Below are 18561 nucleotides of genomic sequence, written 5' to 3' on the forward strand. Positions count from 1 at the left end.
TTCTGAAATTCTGCTGCCGTGATAGCCTTTCCATCTCTTTTGGTTCAGCCTTTCCTTGGAATTGGCACCATTTACTTTTCTTCAGAGTCTGCTGAAATTGGATGGAGAGGCACATAGGGGAAGATGACAAGTAAATGCAAAATATAAGCAATGATTAGGGCCTGTCTGCCAGTCAAAGAAATCACAAAAAAGGATCCCAATTATTTTAAGCTTTATGAAAATGTTTAATAAAATGGGCTCAAATAAGATTCAAGAAAGAACAATTAAAAATCAGATCTACAGTCTACTTTGTTGGTGAGTCTTTTGGTTCCTAGAGCTTGACATGTTCCAGTACTGATTTTCTCAAGGTGTTTTTTCTCCTCCTCCTCAGCAATAAAAATAGAGAATTGGGCACAATAATTTCTAGGATCCTTCTAAATTTGCATGATGATTTAATTATTTTGTTAAATTATTGCTATTCGCCGATACACTGTTAAGTGTTTAGTGCCATCTCTATGATGGCAGAATAAACCAGTAGTCCATGTTAATGGGGTTAATTAAGGAAGGTTTATTTGAGTAGGCAAGTTTTAAAATTAGGTGTTGGAAATGTGAAAGTCTCCAGGTAGGAAAAACAAGGCTCTTGTAAAAAAAAAATAATTGAGGAACAGGAATTTGGTTCTTGTTTTGTTTGGTGGAGAAGGGATTCATTGGGGAAGTTTGCTTTTTGTGGTTCAGTTCATGAAGGGACTTGAATAGTTTGGGCTTATTGTTGTAGGTTTTGAGCTGGTGGGGTGACAGTACCAGTTGTGGATGATGTCTGGTAATTTACTTGTAGGACATAGTAGGACAGGAATAAAGGGAGTTAGTTTGGGAGAAGTAGGTAACAAATGTATATAAACTGATAAAATACTTTCCCACAGTATATATAGAGCAAACTAAAGCACAAAGCAAATGTTTTTATAACTGCAGCGAAGTAAAAATATAAGATTAAAATGTAGAGTGAAATTTGAATCTTTAATAAGGATGACTTTTTAAAAAAATATATATTTTATTGATTTTTTTACAGAAAGGAGGGGAAGAGAGAGAGAGCTAGAAACATCGATGAGAGAGAAACATCGACCAGCTGCCTCTTGCACACCCCCTACCGGGGATGTGCCCGCAACCCAGGTACATGCCTTTGACCGGAATCAAACCTGGGACCTTTCAGTTCACAGACCGATGCTCTACCACTGAACCAAACTGGTTTCAGCAAGGATGACTTTTTAAAGTAGTGATTGTTCTTTTGAAGTGGGGGCTCTGGAAGATTTCTAAAGTATTTTCTTAGATCTGCCTCAAGGTTTTTTATTCTCCATCTTCCCTTTTAGAACTGCTCTCATGTTAGGTTGTGAATATGGTTGCAAAGATGCTGTAGAAGTCTTAATTAAAAATGGTGCTGATATAAACTTGCTGGATGCCCTTGGCCATGATAGTTCTTACTATGCAAGAATTGGTGACAATCTTGACATTCTAAACTTATTGAAGACTGCATCGGAAAATACCAACAAAGGTACCAGAAGTTTTCTCTAACTCGAAAAGTTCAGAATAATAAGGTGCAGCTGTTAAAGATTTAGGTGGTAGAACTGCAGTTTGTAAGAAGCAAAATATTCATTTCTGAGGCAATATGTGTTGCAAATATTGTTTAGTTTATCCGTAAATCCTACTATATTGTGGAATAATTTATGAACTGAGTATAAAGATCAAATCAAGTGTTTTAGTTATATATATATTTGGGGGGATGGAACTCTTAACTTTTTTTTTTTTTAATCTTTATTGTTCAGATTATTACAGGTGTTTCTCTTCCCCCCCCCCCCCCCCCCCCCATAGATCCCCTTCACCTGTTTCCCTACCCAACCCCAAGCCCTTACTGTCTTCATCCATAGGTGTAAGATTTTTGTCCAATCTCTTCCCACACCCCTCAAACCCTTTTCCCCCTGAGAATTGTCAGTCCATTCCTTTATGTAATCCATGTTGGTGGTGATGAACTCCTTTAGCTTTTTCTTGTCTGTGAAGTTCTTTATCTACCCTTCAATTCTGAATGATAGCTTTGCTGGGTAGAGTAATCTTGGTTGTAGGTGTTTGCTGTTCATCACTTTGAATATTTCTTGCCACTCCCTTCTGGCCTGCATAGTTTCTGTTGAGAAATCAGTATGAGTATTCCCCTGTAGGTAACTAACTGTTTTTTCTCTTGCTGCTTGTAAGATTCTTTCTTTGTCTTTTGCCCTTGGCATTTTAATTATGATTTGTCTTGGTGTGGTCCTCTTTGGATTCCTGTGCGCTTCCTGAAATTGTAAGTCTATTTCTTTCACCAGGTAGGGGAAGTTTTCTGTCATTATTTTTTCTAATATGTTTTCAATATTTGCTCTCTCTCTCTTCTGGCACCCCATAAATTAGGATATTGGTACGCTTAAAGTTGTCCAAGAGGCTCCTTACAGAATCTTATATTTTTGGGTTCTTTTTTCTTTTTGTTTTACTGGTTGGGTGTTTTTTGTTTCCTTATATTTCAGATCTTTGGTTTGATTCTTGGGGTACAAGTTGAGTTTCTGTATATTCTTTATTTCAGACAGTGTATGTTTAATTTCTAACTGGTTTTTTTCTGGCATTCTTGTTAAGGTCCCTAAAGGTCTCACTAAGCTTCCTGGATGTCTCATCAAGTTTCTCAGCAGTTTTTAGAAGATTCTTAAGTAACCTTATAAATGTGGTTTAGAACTCTATATCATCCAGTAGTTTGCTTTTTTCCATTGCCCCCTTTCTCAACATGCTTCTTTGTCTCTGCATTTTGGCTGCTTCCCTGTGTTGATGGAGCAGCTTTGTGTGGTAGGTGACCCACAGGGGCCAGTAGCTCAGCCTCCCCAATCACCCCAGGTCTTGGTACACCCCTTTGTGGGCTGAGTCCAAAGTCTTGGTGTAGTTAAGCCTTAATTGCTGTTGGTACACTGGGAGGAATTGACCTCCAGGCCAATTGGCTGTGAGGACTGGCTGTGTCTATAATGGAAGAACTGCTTCACTGGAGACACGCTTATGGTGCAGGACTTGTTTCATTGGGGACTTTGGTGCTGACTGAGTCTGCCTCTTGAATATGTCACTTATGGATGTGAAGAGTTGAAATCTGGTGTCTCACACTGACCTCTAGGTACACTGGCTCTGGATCTCCAATGGGATGCAGGTCATCCACTGTCTGAAGCCATCCTGCAGGAGCTATAGCGAGAACTACAGTTTTCTCCTCTTTGTTTGGGGATTGGAGGTTTTGGAGCTGTCTGACCAGGGCTGCAGTTTGCTAGGTTAAGCTGCGATAGGGCAGGCCATTCATATGCAAAAGCCATTGCTTGGAGCTTGGGTATGTTTGTAGGTTATGTGGGACGGGGTCTCAGGGCATCATTATGCTAGGGCTTTGCAAACAGTGATGGCTGCCAGTCAGCCATATCTGCATCTCCGACCGCTTCCCCATGTCTCGTGCCGCGCACCCCAGCGCAGTTAACAATTATTCCTGTGTGCAGCTCTGCTAGCAAGCCACTTCCACTCTCTGACCCAATAGAAGACAGTCCAGCTTCTCCCTGTAGGAGTTTGGGTCCCCCAAGTCTCCCCAGAAACTGGATTTCAGAGTAATCAGGAACTTGTCTCCCTTCTGGTTGAAAAAAGCAATGCTCGCCGCCAGCCCAGGTCACGTGCCACCATACCTCAGCTTTTCAGCACTTGTGCATGTCTCAATGCTCTTTTCTCTTTCCTTCTAGTTGTAGAATTTTCACTCAGCCAGCTTTCCCATGGTTCTGAGTGATAGTTTTGTCTTTTATTTGTACTTTTGAAATTGTGCGAGGCAGCAATTTAGGTGTTTACCTATGCTGCCATCTTGGAACTTCTCAAACTCTTAACTTTTATACTTACAATTTTAAAGAATCATTGTTCAAATCTGTATATAAAACATTCACTCAATATTTATTGCATACTTGTGCCAAGTATTTTTCTGTGCTTATTAAAGAGAAATTGGAAAATTCAGAAAAGTACAACAAATAAAATTAGTCACTCATGCTACTACATTGGAGCCTCTATTTACGTTTTAAGGCTTATCCTTGCACTCTGCTCCCTATGCATGAAATCGAGGTCACCTGGAATGAACTGTAGATTACAATAAGTGTAATATATTTTATAGGCTTTTTCCTCATAAATATTTTTTATGATATGATTTAAAAATATATATTTTATTGAGTTTTTAACAGAGGAAGAGAGAGGGACAGAGAATTAGAAACATCGATAAGAGAGAAAGATCGATCAACTGCCTCTTGCACACCCCCTAGCGGAGATGTGCTCACAACCAAGGTACATGCCCTTGACCAGAATCAAACCTGGGACCTTTCAGTCCGCAGGCCGACGCTCTATCCACTGAGCCAAACTGGTTTTGGCTATGATATGATTTTTATTAATGTATAAAATTTCATCTGTTTAAGTTTAATTTAATTATGCAATTTTCTATAGGTGTAATTAAAGTTGTTTTATAACAATTTAGTGATTGTCCTTATGCATAATTATTTCAGCATATTTTTATTATAATCTTAGGATCAATTCCTGTAAATTGAATCATGGGGTTTCAGGGTATCCACATTTGTTTAAGCTTTGATTGCATACTGACAAATTGCTTTTCAATTAAGGAGTGTTTTGAATATTGCATTTTTCACCTATCTTTCCTCCCTACCATTGAATATTATCTACCTGGATATTGTCATAGCACAAAAACCTCAAAAACACACAGGTGTTTTTAGAGATGTCAAAATGATATTTCACTATTATTTGAACTGTAAAGTATTAAGCATTAGAGGAAATTTAAATTTTAGTTATTTTCATATGAACTCAATTATATAGTTAGGGAATTCATATCCACCTGAGTTAACCTCCTGTTTCACTGTTTCTCTTCCTCATCTCTTTAAATCTTCCAGGGAGAGAACTTTGGAAGAAAGGACCATCAATCCAACAGGTAGATCTTAAGATTATACATAATTGTTTTGAGTTTAAATGGGTTCTTCTCTCTCTGCTCAGTTAATCATGCCCATATAAAACTTTAGTTATTAAGATCTGGAGGTTTTATCTAAATACTATCACTCAGCTCGAGATAATGGATTTTAATTACAATGAATATATCCAATGAGAAATAAGTAACCTCCTGATTGCTGACCTTCAACATCCAGCTCTTTGAAGTATGAGACACTGCACTTTGTTGAGATTAAGTGATGTATTTTAGCCTGGCAGGTCATATCCAAGTTTTCCTATTCTCCCTTAATAACGGATCATGTGTTTACTGGTTTTGGCAAAATTCTTCCAACATAATAAGAAATGAAGAAAACAGAGCTCAAAATTCATTATATATTGTGATTTTAATAGTACTCTTAACATTTTGATTGCCTTCTCTCCTCTGTATTTAACTTAATGAGGGCTTTTCTTAAACACACACACACACACACACACACACACACACAAAAAAAACACAAAAAAACCCACCACCAGACATGAAATAATTCATACCTCTCACTAATTTTATTATCAAGTCACTATTTAATATTGGTTTTGTGATGTAGTCTCAGTAAGTGTCATCATTTTGCCCTAATCTCTTCAAGCTACAGTGGGGTTGGTTTGCGGCATTCTCTCCCTCTTGCTCAAAAGCTAGTGTAGGCAGCTTTCCTCTTCTGCTGGCTGTTTCCTTCCAGGCTTTCAGCTTTCCTCTAGTGAGAGGAACCTGAGCACTTCCAAACCCTGAAGAGAAAGTAATCAGGTACCTTCTGAGCAATTCTAATCATCATTCTGCATCATTTCTCTACCTCTCACCTGAATCTGAAAGCTATATTAAAGCATGTTTCCCATTTTTATCCATCAGAATTTAGTAATACATTCATGCATGGGTTATGTCTGCTGTCACTTTTCTTTTTCATCTGGAGCAACTGTGTCAACCTTCTCTCTTGTTCATCAGATAACCTAAGTGGGGGATAGAGTGAAGTAATGTGTGCACTGTGGTGTCTGTACCAGCCATCTTACATAGAATTAAAAAAAAAATGATTTCTGAAATATACAGATTTTTAAAGAACTATTGAATGTTAATATATGAATGATATTCTTCTTAGTGTTTATCTAAAAGAATACATGGGGTTAATATTCTGCTAGGAACTGTAAAACTCATTTACTTCCATTTTTATTAAATACATTAAAAATATATTCTGTAAATAGAATATATTCTAGTACTAAAGGGCATAGAATCTCTGTTACCAAGAAGTTACAGGATAGTTTAAAAAAATAAAAATAAATTTCAGTTTGCTTAATTTGTAGAGATATTTGGAGAGCAACTGTTATATGCCAATTACTCTTCTAAGTAATGGGGAGATCATAGTGTTAAAGTTTCTGACTCATTATAACTCTTAGCCTAGTGAGAGAGATGACTGATAGGTAGACAAGTATTTAGGATCATAGCAGATGCTTTGAAGAACAGTGGAACAGGGTATGAAGAGGGAGAGGCAGGGAATTGTTTTAGATTGTGTGGTCAAACAGAGGCCTCTTCCAGGAAGTGACATTTGAGCAGAGATCTGAAGGAAGTGAAGAGGGAGCCATATGGCTCTGTTGAAGATGTCTCACTGAGAGAGGAAAAGGCAAATGCACACCCATGATGAAGATGCATGTTTAACAAGGCCAGAGTGACCGGAGTGATATGCACTTCATGGAGCAGGGCAGTTGACCAGGTGCCAGGTTATGAAAGGACACTCAGAAAGGGAAGGCAGGGAATGAAAGTGGTATGAGACTGGCCAGATTCCACATGAAAAACAGCCCTTTGGTAGAAGGACAGAGGCTAGAAATGTAGTTTGGGTCAAATTGTAATTACAGAAGTATTTTTTAGTGGGAACTTGTCCCTGTGAATCTAAATCCAAACTTGTTAGAACAACAGTTTAAACACTTGGTTAAATAAAACTCAATAAATAATATCAAACATTAAAAAAAATTATCTTACAGAATTAAAGCACTAGCTTCCCTCCCCCCCCCCCTCTAGCTCTTAAATAGAAGAAATGCTATCTAAATTATTGTATTGTGTCAATTTAAAAATCAATTTGGGTGAAAAAAAAGGTGGTTGTTCTCTTGGTTAATAATTATGTTTTTATTAAATCAGATCTCTGAGCTGGAATAAGGTTTGAAAGCAGTAAGTGTACAAAACAACACATACCCAACCAAGTCACTAGAGATCTTTTATATAGCGCTGGTCAGAGTATTGTCTGTCTTTTACTTACTAAGCCATTAGTATTTTATTTCATACCTGGTTATTTTATTTCATAGTGTTAAAGTGCTCACAGAAAGAAATAATTTCCATATTTTCTTTCAACATTATGTATCTCCTCCTTGTTTTAAAGTCTAAATTCTTTCTTTGGGAATGGTTAATAGTGTTTTTATGGCACAACTCTAGCTTTATAAAGTCTGGTACAAAGTCTCTCACATTTGGGTTAAAACAAATCTTTAATAAGGATTTTAAATTGTATGTTTTATAGTATTTTAAAATTAATTTATTTAAAACCAGTATCCTTAAAGATGCTTTCCACTTGGAGTTTTAAATGTAAACACTGCTGCCTTGCATTATGTACACCAAAATTTAATGTTAGATAAACTGAAAATCACTACTTGGCTTTATTGCCTATTGAGGAAAATGTATATTTCTGTATTCTCATACTTGCTAACCTGTGTTCTCTTTTGTTTTACCAAAGCGAAATTTTACACACATGCTAGATGAAGTAAATATGAAGTCAAATCAGAGGGATCACCAAAGCATTCAGGTAAAAAAAAAAAAGGGTGAGGGGAGGGGAATTGGTAGCTTCTTTTGCAAAGAATTTCAATGTGGTTTTTTTTGTAGTAGGATGGGTGGGGAGACGGAACAAAAATGGGGGGAAATGAATGCAGGAAGCAAAGGTAGCTTGTAGGTTTTGTGATTCTATTTTCTTATCCAGTTCCTTTTGAAAGAATTGACTTTTGATATGAAAGTTTGGGTCAGTATTATCTACAGAAAGTATTGCTTTAATATAGAATAGGAAGCAAATAATTTAACAGCTTCACATAATTTTTTGTTCATTTAAATATATCTTGGGCCTAAATCATAAATTGCTATTTATTTTAATTAATTAATTATAGTGATAAAATTATGGTTGTTAATGTAAATAAATAAAATTTGAACTTCTTCTGAAAGTATTTTTATATTGATTATGAAAAATAATTTTGTTAATTACATAACACTTTTTACCTCTGCCTTGCCCGACACCCGGGACCCAGGATTTCCTCCTCTGACTGGTCACAAGCTCCCGGGACCCAGGCTTCCCTTCCTCTGGCTGGCCACAGGCACCCAGAACCCAAGCCGGTTTTGCCCAGGCTAGCTGCAGCTGCAGGGGATCGTGGGTGGGTGGCTTCACCCAAGACCGTGGGGTGGGTGGCTTGTCCCTCTCCCAGGGCACAGCCTGGCTGGTCCCCATTCCTCTCTTTCTAGCTCATTTGTGCCTGGCTAGTCCCCATTCCTCTCTCCCCAGTGTTGAGTGTCTGAGCAGTTCTGGCAGGAGAAAGTGAGGGTGTGATGACCATTTGCATATTAACTCTTTATTATATAGGATATTGAATAAAAGAGAAAAATTCTTTCATAAGAATTGCTCTTTTGCCAAAACCGGTTTGACTCAGTGAATAGAGTGTCAGCCTACGGACTAAAGGGTAGGACCAGTAGGGAATGTGGAGGAGGCAGCTGATCGATGTTTCTCTCTCATCGATGTTTCTAACTCTCTTTCCTTCTTCCTTCCTCTCTGTAAAAAAATCAATAAAATATATATATTTTTTAAAAAGAATTGCTCTTTTAAGGTTGGTCTAGCACTTAACTGTCTTTACTATTTAAGGATCTGCAGATTGAAAATGGAGATTTGAAAGAAAGGTTGAGAAAAATTCAGCAAGAACAGAGAATATTATTGGATAAAGTCAATGGTTTACAGCTACAGCTAAATGAGGTAAATAATCTGCATAATAAAAAATCCAAAACTATTTTTCTATCAGTAATTATCATCAGTAATAAATTATTAATAATTGCCTATCACATCAAGTCAGGGTGCTGGGTGCTGGGGAAACTAAAATCGGGTTCACTGGGACCTTTACATGAAACTTTTAATGTCTGATATAAGAGCAGAGAATACTGTTTGTATGTAGTAGTAACAAACAACTGAACTATTAGGGCTGTTGGATTGGAGAGGAAGAAGTAAATGTGAGAAGGAAGAGCAAGTAGGTGTTGATAGTTGTAGTTTATGAATAGTTTATGAACAGAGTGAGAAGAGTGACTGATATCTCAGACAGCAGACAGTAAGGTTGGGCATCCTTGTTCCATTCTTAGACATGTGCCAATTCTTTTAAAAGATATTTGCCAAGCTCAAGTTTTTTCAAATAAACTGTAAAAAATGAAAATACATTTATCTTTTTTTTTTAATTTAGGAAGTAATGGTTGCTGATGATCTGGAAAGTGAGGTAGGAGTATAAACTTTACTTTAAAACTGCGATGTTATATAAATTGAAGATGATACTTCAGTATAGGTTTAAGTCATGAATTGAGATGGAGGACCAGGATTCTATTTCTGTTTATTGCCCAAAGGGAAAAACAGAACTTACATGTGACCATAAAAGTATGTTTTAAATATAGTGGCATGGATTATCATTGACATTTTGTTGTTAATGTCTCTGAATATCTCATTTTCTGTGAAGCTTTCATGAAAAGATATGAAATTCAAAACATTTTAAAGGAAATAAGATTTAAGACAAACAGAAATTTGAAATTTTCATAATATTGTTTGTATATATTATATATATATATTTTTAGTATATTTTAGAAATGTCAACTCTACTAATAGTTATAAATCTACCAGACTAGAGAATTCATAAACTACAGTACTCAAAGTAATTCTAATTCATGTTTCCTAAAACATATTTTTAACCCAGTTTCAAGCACAGTGTGATTTTGTTCTGTTTTTTTTTTCCTTTTTTTCTTTTTTTTTCCTTTCCATTTCAGAAAGAAAAGCTGAAGTCCCTTTTGGTGGCTAAAGAAAAGCAACATGAAGAAAGTTTGAGAGCTATTGAGGCTCTGAAAAATAGATATAAATATTTTGAGGTATAGAAAGCTTAAATTATTTCATATAACTCATAATGGGTAGTGTTAAAGGACTTGGAGTTAGACTTGAATTTGTATTATTCTTTTCTTTATAGTTTATATTATTAAAAATTTCTGAGGTTATTACATTTTGACAAAATTGTAGTAATTATCCCTTTTTCCAGAGTTGTAAAGGTTAAATGAGATCTTTGAAATTGACTAGCATATAACATTTAGTACAGTTCTAGTTTCTCCTCATTTCCATGCTAACCATTTAAAGACTTTATAAATTTGCCTATAAATTTGCAATGATTATGATAGCAATAATAACAAAGTATCATATGAATGAAATGTGGTATTAAGATTATCTCAGAAAAAAATTTGTACATATGTGGATTAAATAGAACACATTGTTTGTTGAAGATTAGGGTAAAGATTAGGCTAGATCACATACTTGTCTTTGGTTGGATCAGTTAACTTTTAGTTTCTGCAAGGCCATGTGTTTTTTTTTTAAGACTTTTTATTGAAATATAAAAAGCACACATGATCAAGTGTATAAGTTGAAGAATTTTTACAAATTCTTGGGATCAAGAAAAAGCATTATCAGTATCCAAAAGCCTCCTCACACTTGTGGAATGCATTAAGGGTGACCACTCTTCTGACTTAACTACATATATTCATTTTGCAAAGTCATAAAATATATCACTGGGGTTCACTGAGAAGGTGACTTACTTAGTATGAATCTTCATCTTTTTTGGGAAATATAGCTCCAAAGAGCATAGCAAAGGTAATTTTTTTCTTTGTTTCTTTTTTAAAAAATTATATTACTTTATATTAGTTTCAGACATGGAGCAAAGTGGTTAGACAGTTATATAATTTACAAAGTGATCCACCTGATAATTCAAATACCCACCTAGTACCATACATAATTATTACAATATTATTGACTTATGCTGTCCTTTACATCCCCATGAATATTTTGTAGTTACCAATTTATAATCACCCTTTTCACTCTGCTTCCCCACTGGAACCATTAGTTTGTTTTCTGCATCTATGACTGTTTCTGTTTTGTTTATTTGTTCTCTATATTCCACATACAAGAGAAATCATTTGGTATTTGTCTTTCTCTGTCTAACTTATTTCACTTAGCACAATACTTTTTAGTTCCATCCATATTTGTCATAGACAGTAAGATTTCATCCTTTTTTATAACCAAGTCATATTTCATTGTACATATGTACTACATCGTCTTTATCCCCTCCTCTACTGGTACTGATGGGCACTTGGGTTGCTTTCAGATCTTTGCTATTGTAAATAATGCTGCAGTGAACATAGGAGTGCATATATCTTTTCAAATTAGTGATTTAGGTTTCTTTGGACATATAACCAGAAGTGGAATTGATGGGTCATAAGGTAGTTCTATTTTTAATTTTTTTTAAGATTCTTCATGCTTCTTTCATAGTAGCTGCAACAGTCTGCATTCTTACCAAGAGTGCATGAGGGTTCCCTTTTTTCCATGTTCTTACCAACATTTGTTGTTTGTTGATTTATTGATGATAGCCATTCTGACAGCTATGATATCTCATTGTGGTTTTAATTTTTATTTATCTTCTGATTAGTGACATGGAACATCTTTTCATATGTCTCACTTTGGCGAATTACCTATTCAGGTCCCCTGCCCATTTTTTAAATAGATTGAGGGGTTTTGTGGGTGTGAGGGGATTTAGTGTTAAGTTATATAAGTTCTTTATCAATTTTGGGTATTAACCTCTTATCAGATGTATCTTCTTCCATTCAGTTGCTTGTCTTTTCAATTCTTTGATGGTTACCTTTGCTGTGATAAACCATTTTAGTTTGATGTAGTCCCATTTCTTTATTTTTCTTCTGTTTCCCTTACCTGGGGAGATGTATAAGTATTGCTAAGAGAAATGTCAGAGATTTTACTGCCCATATTTTTTTCTAGGAGTTTTATGGTTTTGAGTCTTACATTTAAATCTCTAATCTATTTTGAGTTTATTCTTGTATCTGGTACAAGAAAGGGGTCCAATTTTATTTTTTATTTTTATTTTTTGCATGTATCTGTCCCATTTTCCCAACTCCAGTTTTTGAATAGGCTGTCTGTATGTTCTTGCCTCCATTTATTGAATAGTCCTCATTGTATATTCTTGCCTCCTTTCCATATATTAATTGACTATGTAGGCATGGGTTTATTTCTGGCCTCTCTATTCTATTTCTTTGATCTATGTGTCTGTTTTTATAGCAGTACCATGCTTATTTGATTACTATAGACTTGTGTAATTTGATACCAGTTACCATATCACCTTCAACTTTCTTCTTCTTTCTCAAGATTACCATAGCAATTCGGTTTCTTTTGTGGTTCTATGTAAATTTTTGGATTATTTTTTATAGTTCTATGAAAAATGCCATTAGTATTTTCATGGGGATTGCATTGAATCTATAAATAGCTTTAAATGGTATGGTCATTTTAATGATGTTAATTTTTCCTTTCTATTAAAACAATATATACTTCCATTTATTTGTATTTTCTTCAATTTCATTTAAACTTTTTTTTAAATATGTTTTTATTGATTTTTTACATAGAGGAAGGGAGAGGGATAGAGAGCTAGAAACGTCAATGAGAGAGAAACATCGACCAGCTGCCTCTTGCACACCCCCTACCTGGGATGTGCCCGCAACCAACATACATGCCCCTGACCTGAATCGAACCTAGGACCTTGCAGTCCACAGACCGACACTCTACCACTGAGCCAAACCGGTTTCGGCTCGTTTAAACTTTTGAGTACTGTTCTTTTACCCCCTTGGTTAACAAGTATTTTATTTTTTTGGTGCAGTTGTAAGTGGGATTTTCTTAAGTTCTCTTTCTGATAGTTCATTATTGGTAAATAAAAATGCAGCCAATTTCTAAATATTTATTTTTGTCTTGCTACTTTACTGAATCATTTATCAGTTCTGGTAGTTTCTTGAAGGAATCTTTAGGGTTATCTATATATAGTTTAATTTCATGTGCAGATAATGAAAGTTTTATTTCTTCCTTTCTAATTTGGGTATCTTTCCTATTTATTTATTTATTTATTTATTTATTTATTGTCTGACTAGGACTTCTAGTACTATGCTGAATAAAAGTAATGAAAGTGGACATCTCTGTCTTATTCCTTATCTTAAGGAAAATATTTTTAGCTTTTCCCCATTGAATATGCTGTTAACTGTGGGTTTGTCATACATGGTCTTTATTATATTGAGGTATGTTTTCTCTTTTCCCACTATGGTGAGAACTTTTATCATAAAAGGATGCTAGATTTTATCAAATTCTTTTTCTGCTTTTATTGATATGACCATGTGATTTTTATCCTTCATTTTGGTTATGAAGAGTATCATGTTAATTGATTTGCAATTATTGAACCAACCTTGCATCCCAGAAACAAATCCCACCAGTAATGGTGTATGATCTTTTTTGTATATTGCTGGATATGATATGCTAATATATTATTGAGGATTTTTGCATCTCTGTTCATCAGGTATATTGTCTTATAATTTTTTTGTAATGTCTTTGATTTATTGGGATAGAATCAGGATAATAATGGCTTAATAAAATGAGCTTGGGAGTCTTTCTGTCTCTTGAATTTTTTTGGAATAGTTTAAGAAGGGTAGGGGTTAATTCTTCTTTCAGTGTTTGGTAAATTCAAATGTGAAGTCATTTGGGGACTTTTTTGGGATTTTTTATAATTATTATTGACTTGATTTTATTGGTTGTAATCGGTCTGTTCAGATTTTCTGTTTTTTCTTGATTCAGTCTGGGAAGATGGTATTTTTTTTTTAATTTAAAGATTTCTTCCAGATTGTCTAGTTTGTAGGAATATAATTGTTCATACTATTTTCTTATAATCCTTTATATTTCTGTGGTATCAGTTGTAACTTCTCATTTCTGATTTTATTTGGTTCTCTCCTTTTTCTTGATGAGTCTGATGAATGGTTTATCAATTTTGTTTATCTTCTCAAAGAACCAGCTCTTGGTTACATTAATCTTTTGTGTTGTTTTTGAGACTTAACTTTGTTTATTTACACTCAGATCTTTATTATTTCCTTCCTTCTGCTCACTTTGGGATTTCTTCATTCTTTTTCTAATTTCTTTAAATGGAAGGTTAGGTTGTTTATTTGACATTATTCTTGATTCTTGAGGTAGACCTGTATTGCTATGAATTACCCTCTTAGGACTCGCTGCCTCGTGTTATTTGATTGGGCGATCTAAAGTTATCATTGGTAGGTATGAAGTTGTTGATATTTTATTATATTTACGTTTCTTTTTATCCTTATTTTTAAAGAAGTCCCTTTAACATATCTTGTAATATTTGTTTCTCTCTCTCTCTCTCAAAAAATCAATAAACATCCTCAGGTGAGATTAAAAAACGAACCATTTTTATTGTGATCTCATATATCAGAGTTTGACCTATAGTTATTAGTATAATGCATACAAATATACCAACATGAACTACATTTGCATTTCTTCACTCTTGAAGGTATAATTTTTAAAATTTTTATGCTAGATTCTTAGTATTTGGCTTACTTGAAAAAAGGAACAATCCTAATATATTTTGATTCTGAGTATCTTAAGTTTCTTTATTTTTCTTTTCCTATTGCATTGATGGGTTAATACTGAGTGTACGTCTTTGCCTTAATTTCATTTCCTGCTATCTGTCTCCTTTTGCCTTCAAAAGTAATGGGTATTCTATAAATTCTGAAAGAAGAAGTAACATTAATATTTCACAGTTAATGAGGTAGGATTCCCTTCCTGCTCCCAACAGTGTTAAAATAATATTGTGCAAATTTGACATTTCCTTCTTTAGAGGAAAAGAAGCAGCAAAGAATATGCATTGAAAGTTGTTTTAATTCATTTGAAGCTCACTTTTGTTGTTGTTATTGAGCAATACAGTTTTTCCTTGAAATACTTTGCTACTTTTATTAAAATGCTTAGTGAAATAGTTCATTCCCAACCTATCTCTCTAATTGTTACTAGTGCTGTGTCTTTGTGTTTCTAGTAGAATAATACTCAGGAGAAACAAGGAATGTTGAAAATGTGGTTTTAGTGACTACATGGTTTAGAGCTAAAATAGATATAAAATATAACAAAATGAAGAAGTATTCACCTAAAATGTTTTAATTTATACTTTTGATTTCAGAGTGATCATGTAGGATCAGGAAGTCATTTCAGTAACCGTAAGTATAAAAATGTAGATTATTATTACATTTCACCCAGTTTGAAAAAGAAGAATGCTTATGCCTATTTATTTTATCTAACTGTATATTCCACTCCTGCCGCTAAACGTCATCCAACTACCTGTGTGTTATATCTCAACATCTGGAACTGTTATAGCCACTAACATAAAACCTGATCATCTTTGAAGCTCTAACTTTCCTTAGCCCCTGTTTTAAAAACTGTATATAATACAAATAACCAAATTTGCTTTGTTGGTTAATAGACATTTATCTTGTGATATTTGGGATTTGTTTTTTATGGAAGTAAACATAGTTTTTTTGATTTGGAGAAATCTTTGAATATAGTCCCAATGCAGGTAATTTTAAAATTAGTTAGAAGTTTCATAATAATTACTTATCTTAAGACTATAATTAATCTTCACTTTTATGTATTGTTTTTCAATTTTAAACAGTTTCTCTAGAGTTTCTATTTTTTGCTTCCCATTGAATATTAACATTTATCTTGTAAATTGCAAGAACATATTTATTTTTATATGATTAAGATACATATTTTATTATAATTACTAGAGGTCCAGTGCACAAATTTGTGCATGGGTGGGACCCCTCAGCTTGGCTGGAGATTGGGGCCGATTGGGGTATCTCACCTAGTCCCAATTGGGGCTAGTCTATTGGGCTGGCCAAGCTGTGGGGAGGGTCCATGGGAGCACACTGACCACCAGGGGGAAGCTCCTGCATTGAGTGTCTATCCCCTGGTGGTCAGTGTGTGTCATAGTGACTAGTTGACTGGTTATTCGGATGACCAGTCATAACAGTTGCTTAGGCTTTTATATATATAAATGTAGTTTATTTAGTCAACACTTTACATATATATATATATATATATATATATATATATATATATACACACACACACACACACACACACACACACACACACACACACACACTAGAGGCCTGGTGCATGAAATTCATGCACGGGGGGGGGGGGGGGGCGGCGGGGTCCCTCAGCCAAGCCAGCCTCTCCAATCTGGGACCCCTCGAGGGATGTCGACATCCCTCTCACAATCCAGGACTGCTGGCTCCCAACTGCTCACCTGCCTGCCTTCCTGATCGCCCCTAACCGATTCTGCCTGTTAGCCTGATCACCCCTAATCACTCCCCTGCCAGCCTGATTGATGCCTAACTGTTCCCCTACCAGCCTGTTTGCCCCTAACTGCCCTCCCCTGCAGGCCTAGTCACCCCTAACTGCCCTCCCCTGCAGGCCTAGTCACCCCTAACTGCCCTCCCCTGCATGCCTGGTCACCCCCAACTGCTCTCCCCTACAGGTCTGGGTCTCTTCCTACTGCCCTTCCATGCAGGCCTGGTCACCCCCAACATCCCTCCTCTACTGGCTTGGTTACCCCTAACTACCCTCCCCTGCAGGCTTGATCACCCCCAATTGCCCTCCCTTGCAGGCCTGGTTCCTCCCAACTGCCCTATCCTATTGGCCATCTTGTGGTGGCCATCTTGTGTCCACATCAGGGCAGGATCTTTGACCACATGGGGGAAGCCATCTTGTGTGTTGGAGTGATGGTCAATCTGCATATTACTCTTTTATTAGATAGGATAGAGGCCTGGTGCATGAGTGGGAGTCCTGAAGCTTGTTTGCCCTGAAGGGTGTCCTTGATCAGGGTGGGGGCTCCCTTAGGGTGTGGGGAGGCCAGAGCGAGGGGCCTGTGGTGGTTTGCAGGCCTGCCATGTCCCCCAGTGACACAAGTGTAGGCTCTGGTATCTGGGTTTATTTATCTTCCTCAATTGAAACTTTGTAGCCTCGGGCGGAGTCAAGCCTTCTGCTTGCTCTGTGGCCGCAGCCATTTCTGTTGGGACTTACGTATGTATCTTCTATAATTAAAACTTTGTATCCTTAAGCAGAGGCCTTGGCCAGCAAGGGCAGGTGGAAATCTTGGCTTCCTCCATCGCCGGGGGCAACCCTAGCCTCCTGCTTTTTCCAGTTCCTTGGCTGGTGCCATTTCTGTTTGGATTTATTTATCCTCTATCATTGAAACTTTGTAGCCTTGTGTGGAGGCCTAGGTGGCAACGGCAGGCAGAAAGCTTGGCTTCCTCCATTGCTGGGGAAACCCAAGCCTCCCTCCTACTCTCTGTGGCCATAGCCATCTTTGTTTGATTTATTTGCATATTCGCTCCTGATTGGCTGGTGAGCATGGCTTGTGGGTGTAGCAGAGTGGTGGTAATTTGCATATCACTCTTTTATTAGATAGTATGTATATATGTATATGTGTATACCTATACAAATGTATATCTAACTGACTTCAGAGAAGAAGAGAGAGGGAGAAAGATATAGAAATATCAGTGATGGGAAAGAATCACTGATTGGCTACCTCCTTCATGCCCCCACACTGGGCATCAAACCTGCAACCCCGGCATGTGCTCTGACTGGAAATCAAACCGGGACCTCCAGCTTCATAGGACAACATTCAACCACTGAGCCACCCTGGTGGGGCACAGTGTTTTATGTTTCTAAAAGGGAACTTGTTATCTATTCAGAAGAATATAGATACTTCACTTGTGTACAAGGTAAAATATGAATATTTTAGAACAAGGATAATGTTATACTGTAACTCATGCTTCTCTTTTGTTTGAAAAACAAAGGAGAGATAATAACTCCTAATTAATACTTAGCCTATTTTGGTATGGATAATGAAGTTCATATTATTTATTTGGGTTTATTTAGGAAAAGAAGATATGATTCTTAAACAAGGTCAAATGTACATGACAGACTCACAGGTAATACTAGTTTTTAATTTAAAAATTTATTAAAATATGTCAGCCTTTTATAAAAGAGAACAACTTGTATATTTACCAAGCATATATGCTTTGGCTATGGTTTTCGTTGTAAAAAAGTAAGTTGGTCTTGGCATTCTTAATTTTAATGTAAGTAGATATTGCTGTTTCTGGTGCCCCCTAGTGTGTTTTTGATGATAGTGGCTTAAATGAGAAATTTGAATTACAACTTCATGGTCTTTACAGTAAGCTTCAATTACAGCAGTGGTTAACTCTTCATATCTTCCCATAAAGAGGGGAAGACGGGTATGAATAATTAAAAAGTCTTTGTTTTGAATTTGCATTATAATTTTCCTTGCTTTCAAAAATGCTGTTTTAGAAATTCTCCTCAAAACAAATAAAGCTTCCACAAAGAA

General features: G+C 36.0%; 1 protein-coding gene across 2 annotated transcripts in view; it reads left to right on the forward strand.

Moving 5' to 3' along the window:
- UACA (uveal autoantigen with coiled-coil domains and ankyrin repeats) overlaps positions 1-18561 on the forward strand; it is a 136554-nt gene that overhangs the window by 103226 nt on the left and 14767 nt on the right. For both annotated transcript variants that reach the window (XM_036457206.2, XM_036457214.2), the window contains exons 8-15: positions 1344-1525; positions 4944-4981; positions 7737-7805; positions 8901-9008; positions 9484-9516; positions 10055-10153; positions 15328-15364; positions 18096-18148. In XM_036457206.2, the coding sequence (XP_036313099.1) occupies positions 1344-1525; positions 4944-4981; positions 7737-7805; positions 8901-9008; positions 9484-9516; positions 10055-10153; positions 15328-15364; positions 18096-18148 (619 nt within the window). The remainder of the gene's footprint in view (positions 1-1343; positions 1526-4943; positions 4982-7736; positions 7806-8900; positions 9009-9483; positions 9517-10054; positions 10154-15327; positions 15365-18095; positions 18149-18561) is intronic.

Source organism: Pipistrellus kuhlii, unplaced genomic scaffold (assembly GCF_014108245.1).
Source record: "Pipistrellus kuhlii isolate mPipKuh1 unplaced genomic scaffold, mPipKuh1.p scaffold_m20_p_1, whole genome shotgun sequence".
Taxonomy (NCBI): Eukaryota; Metazoa; Chordata; class Mammalia; order Chiroptera; family Vespertilionidae; genus Pipistrellus; species Pipistrellus kuhlii.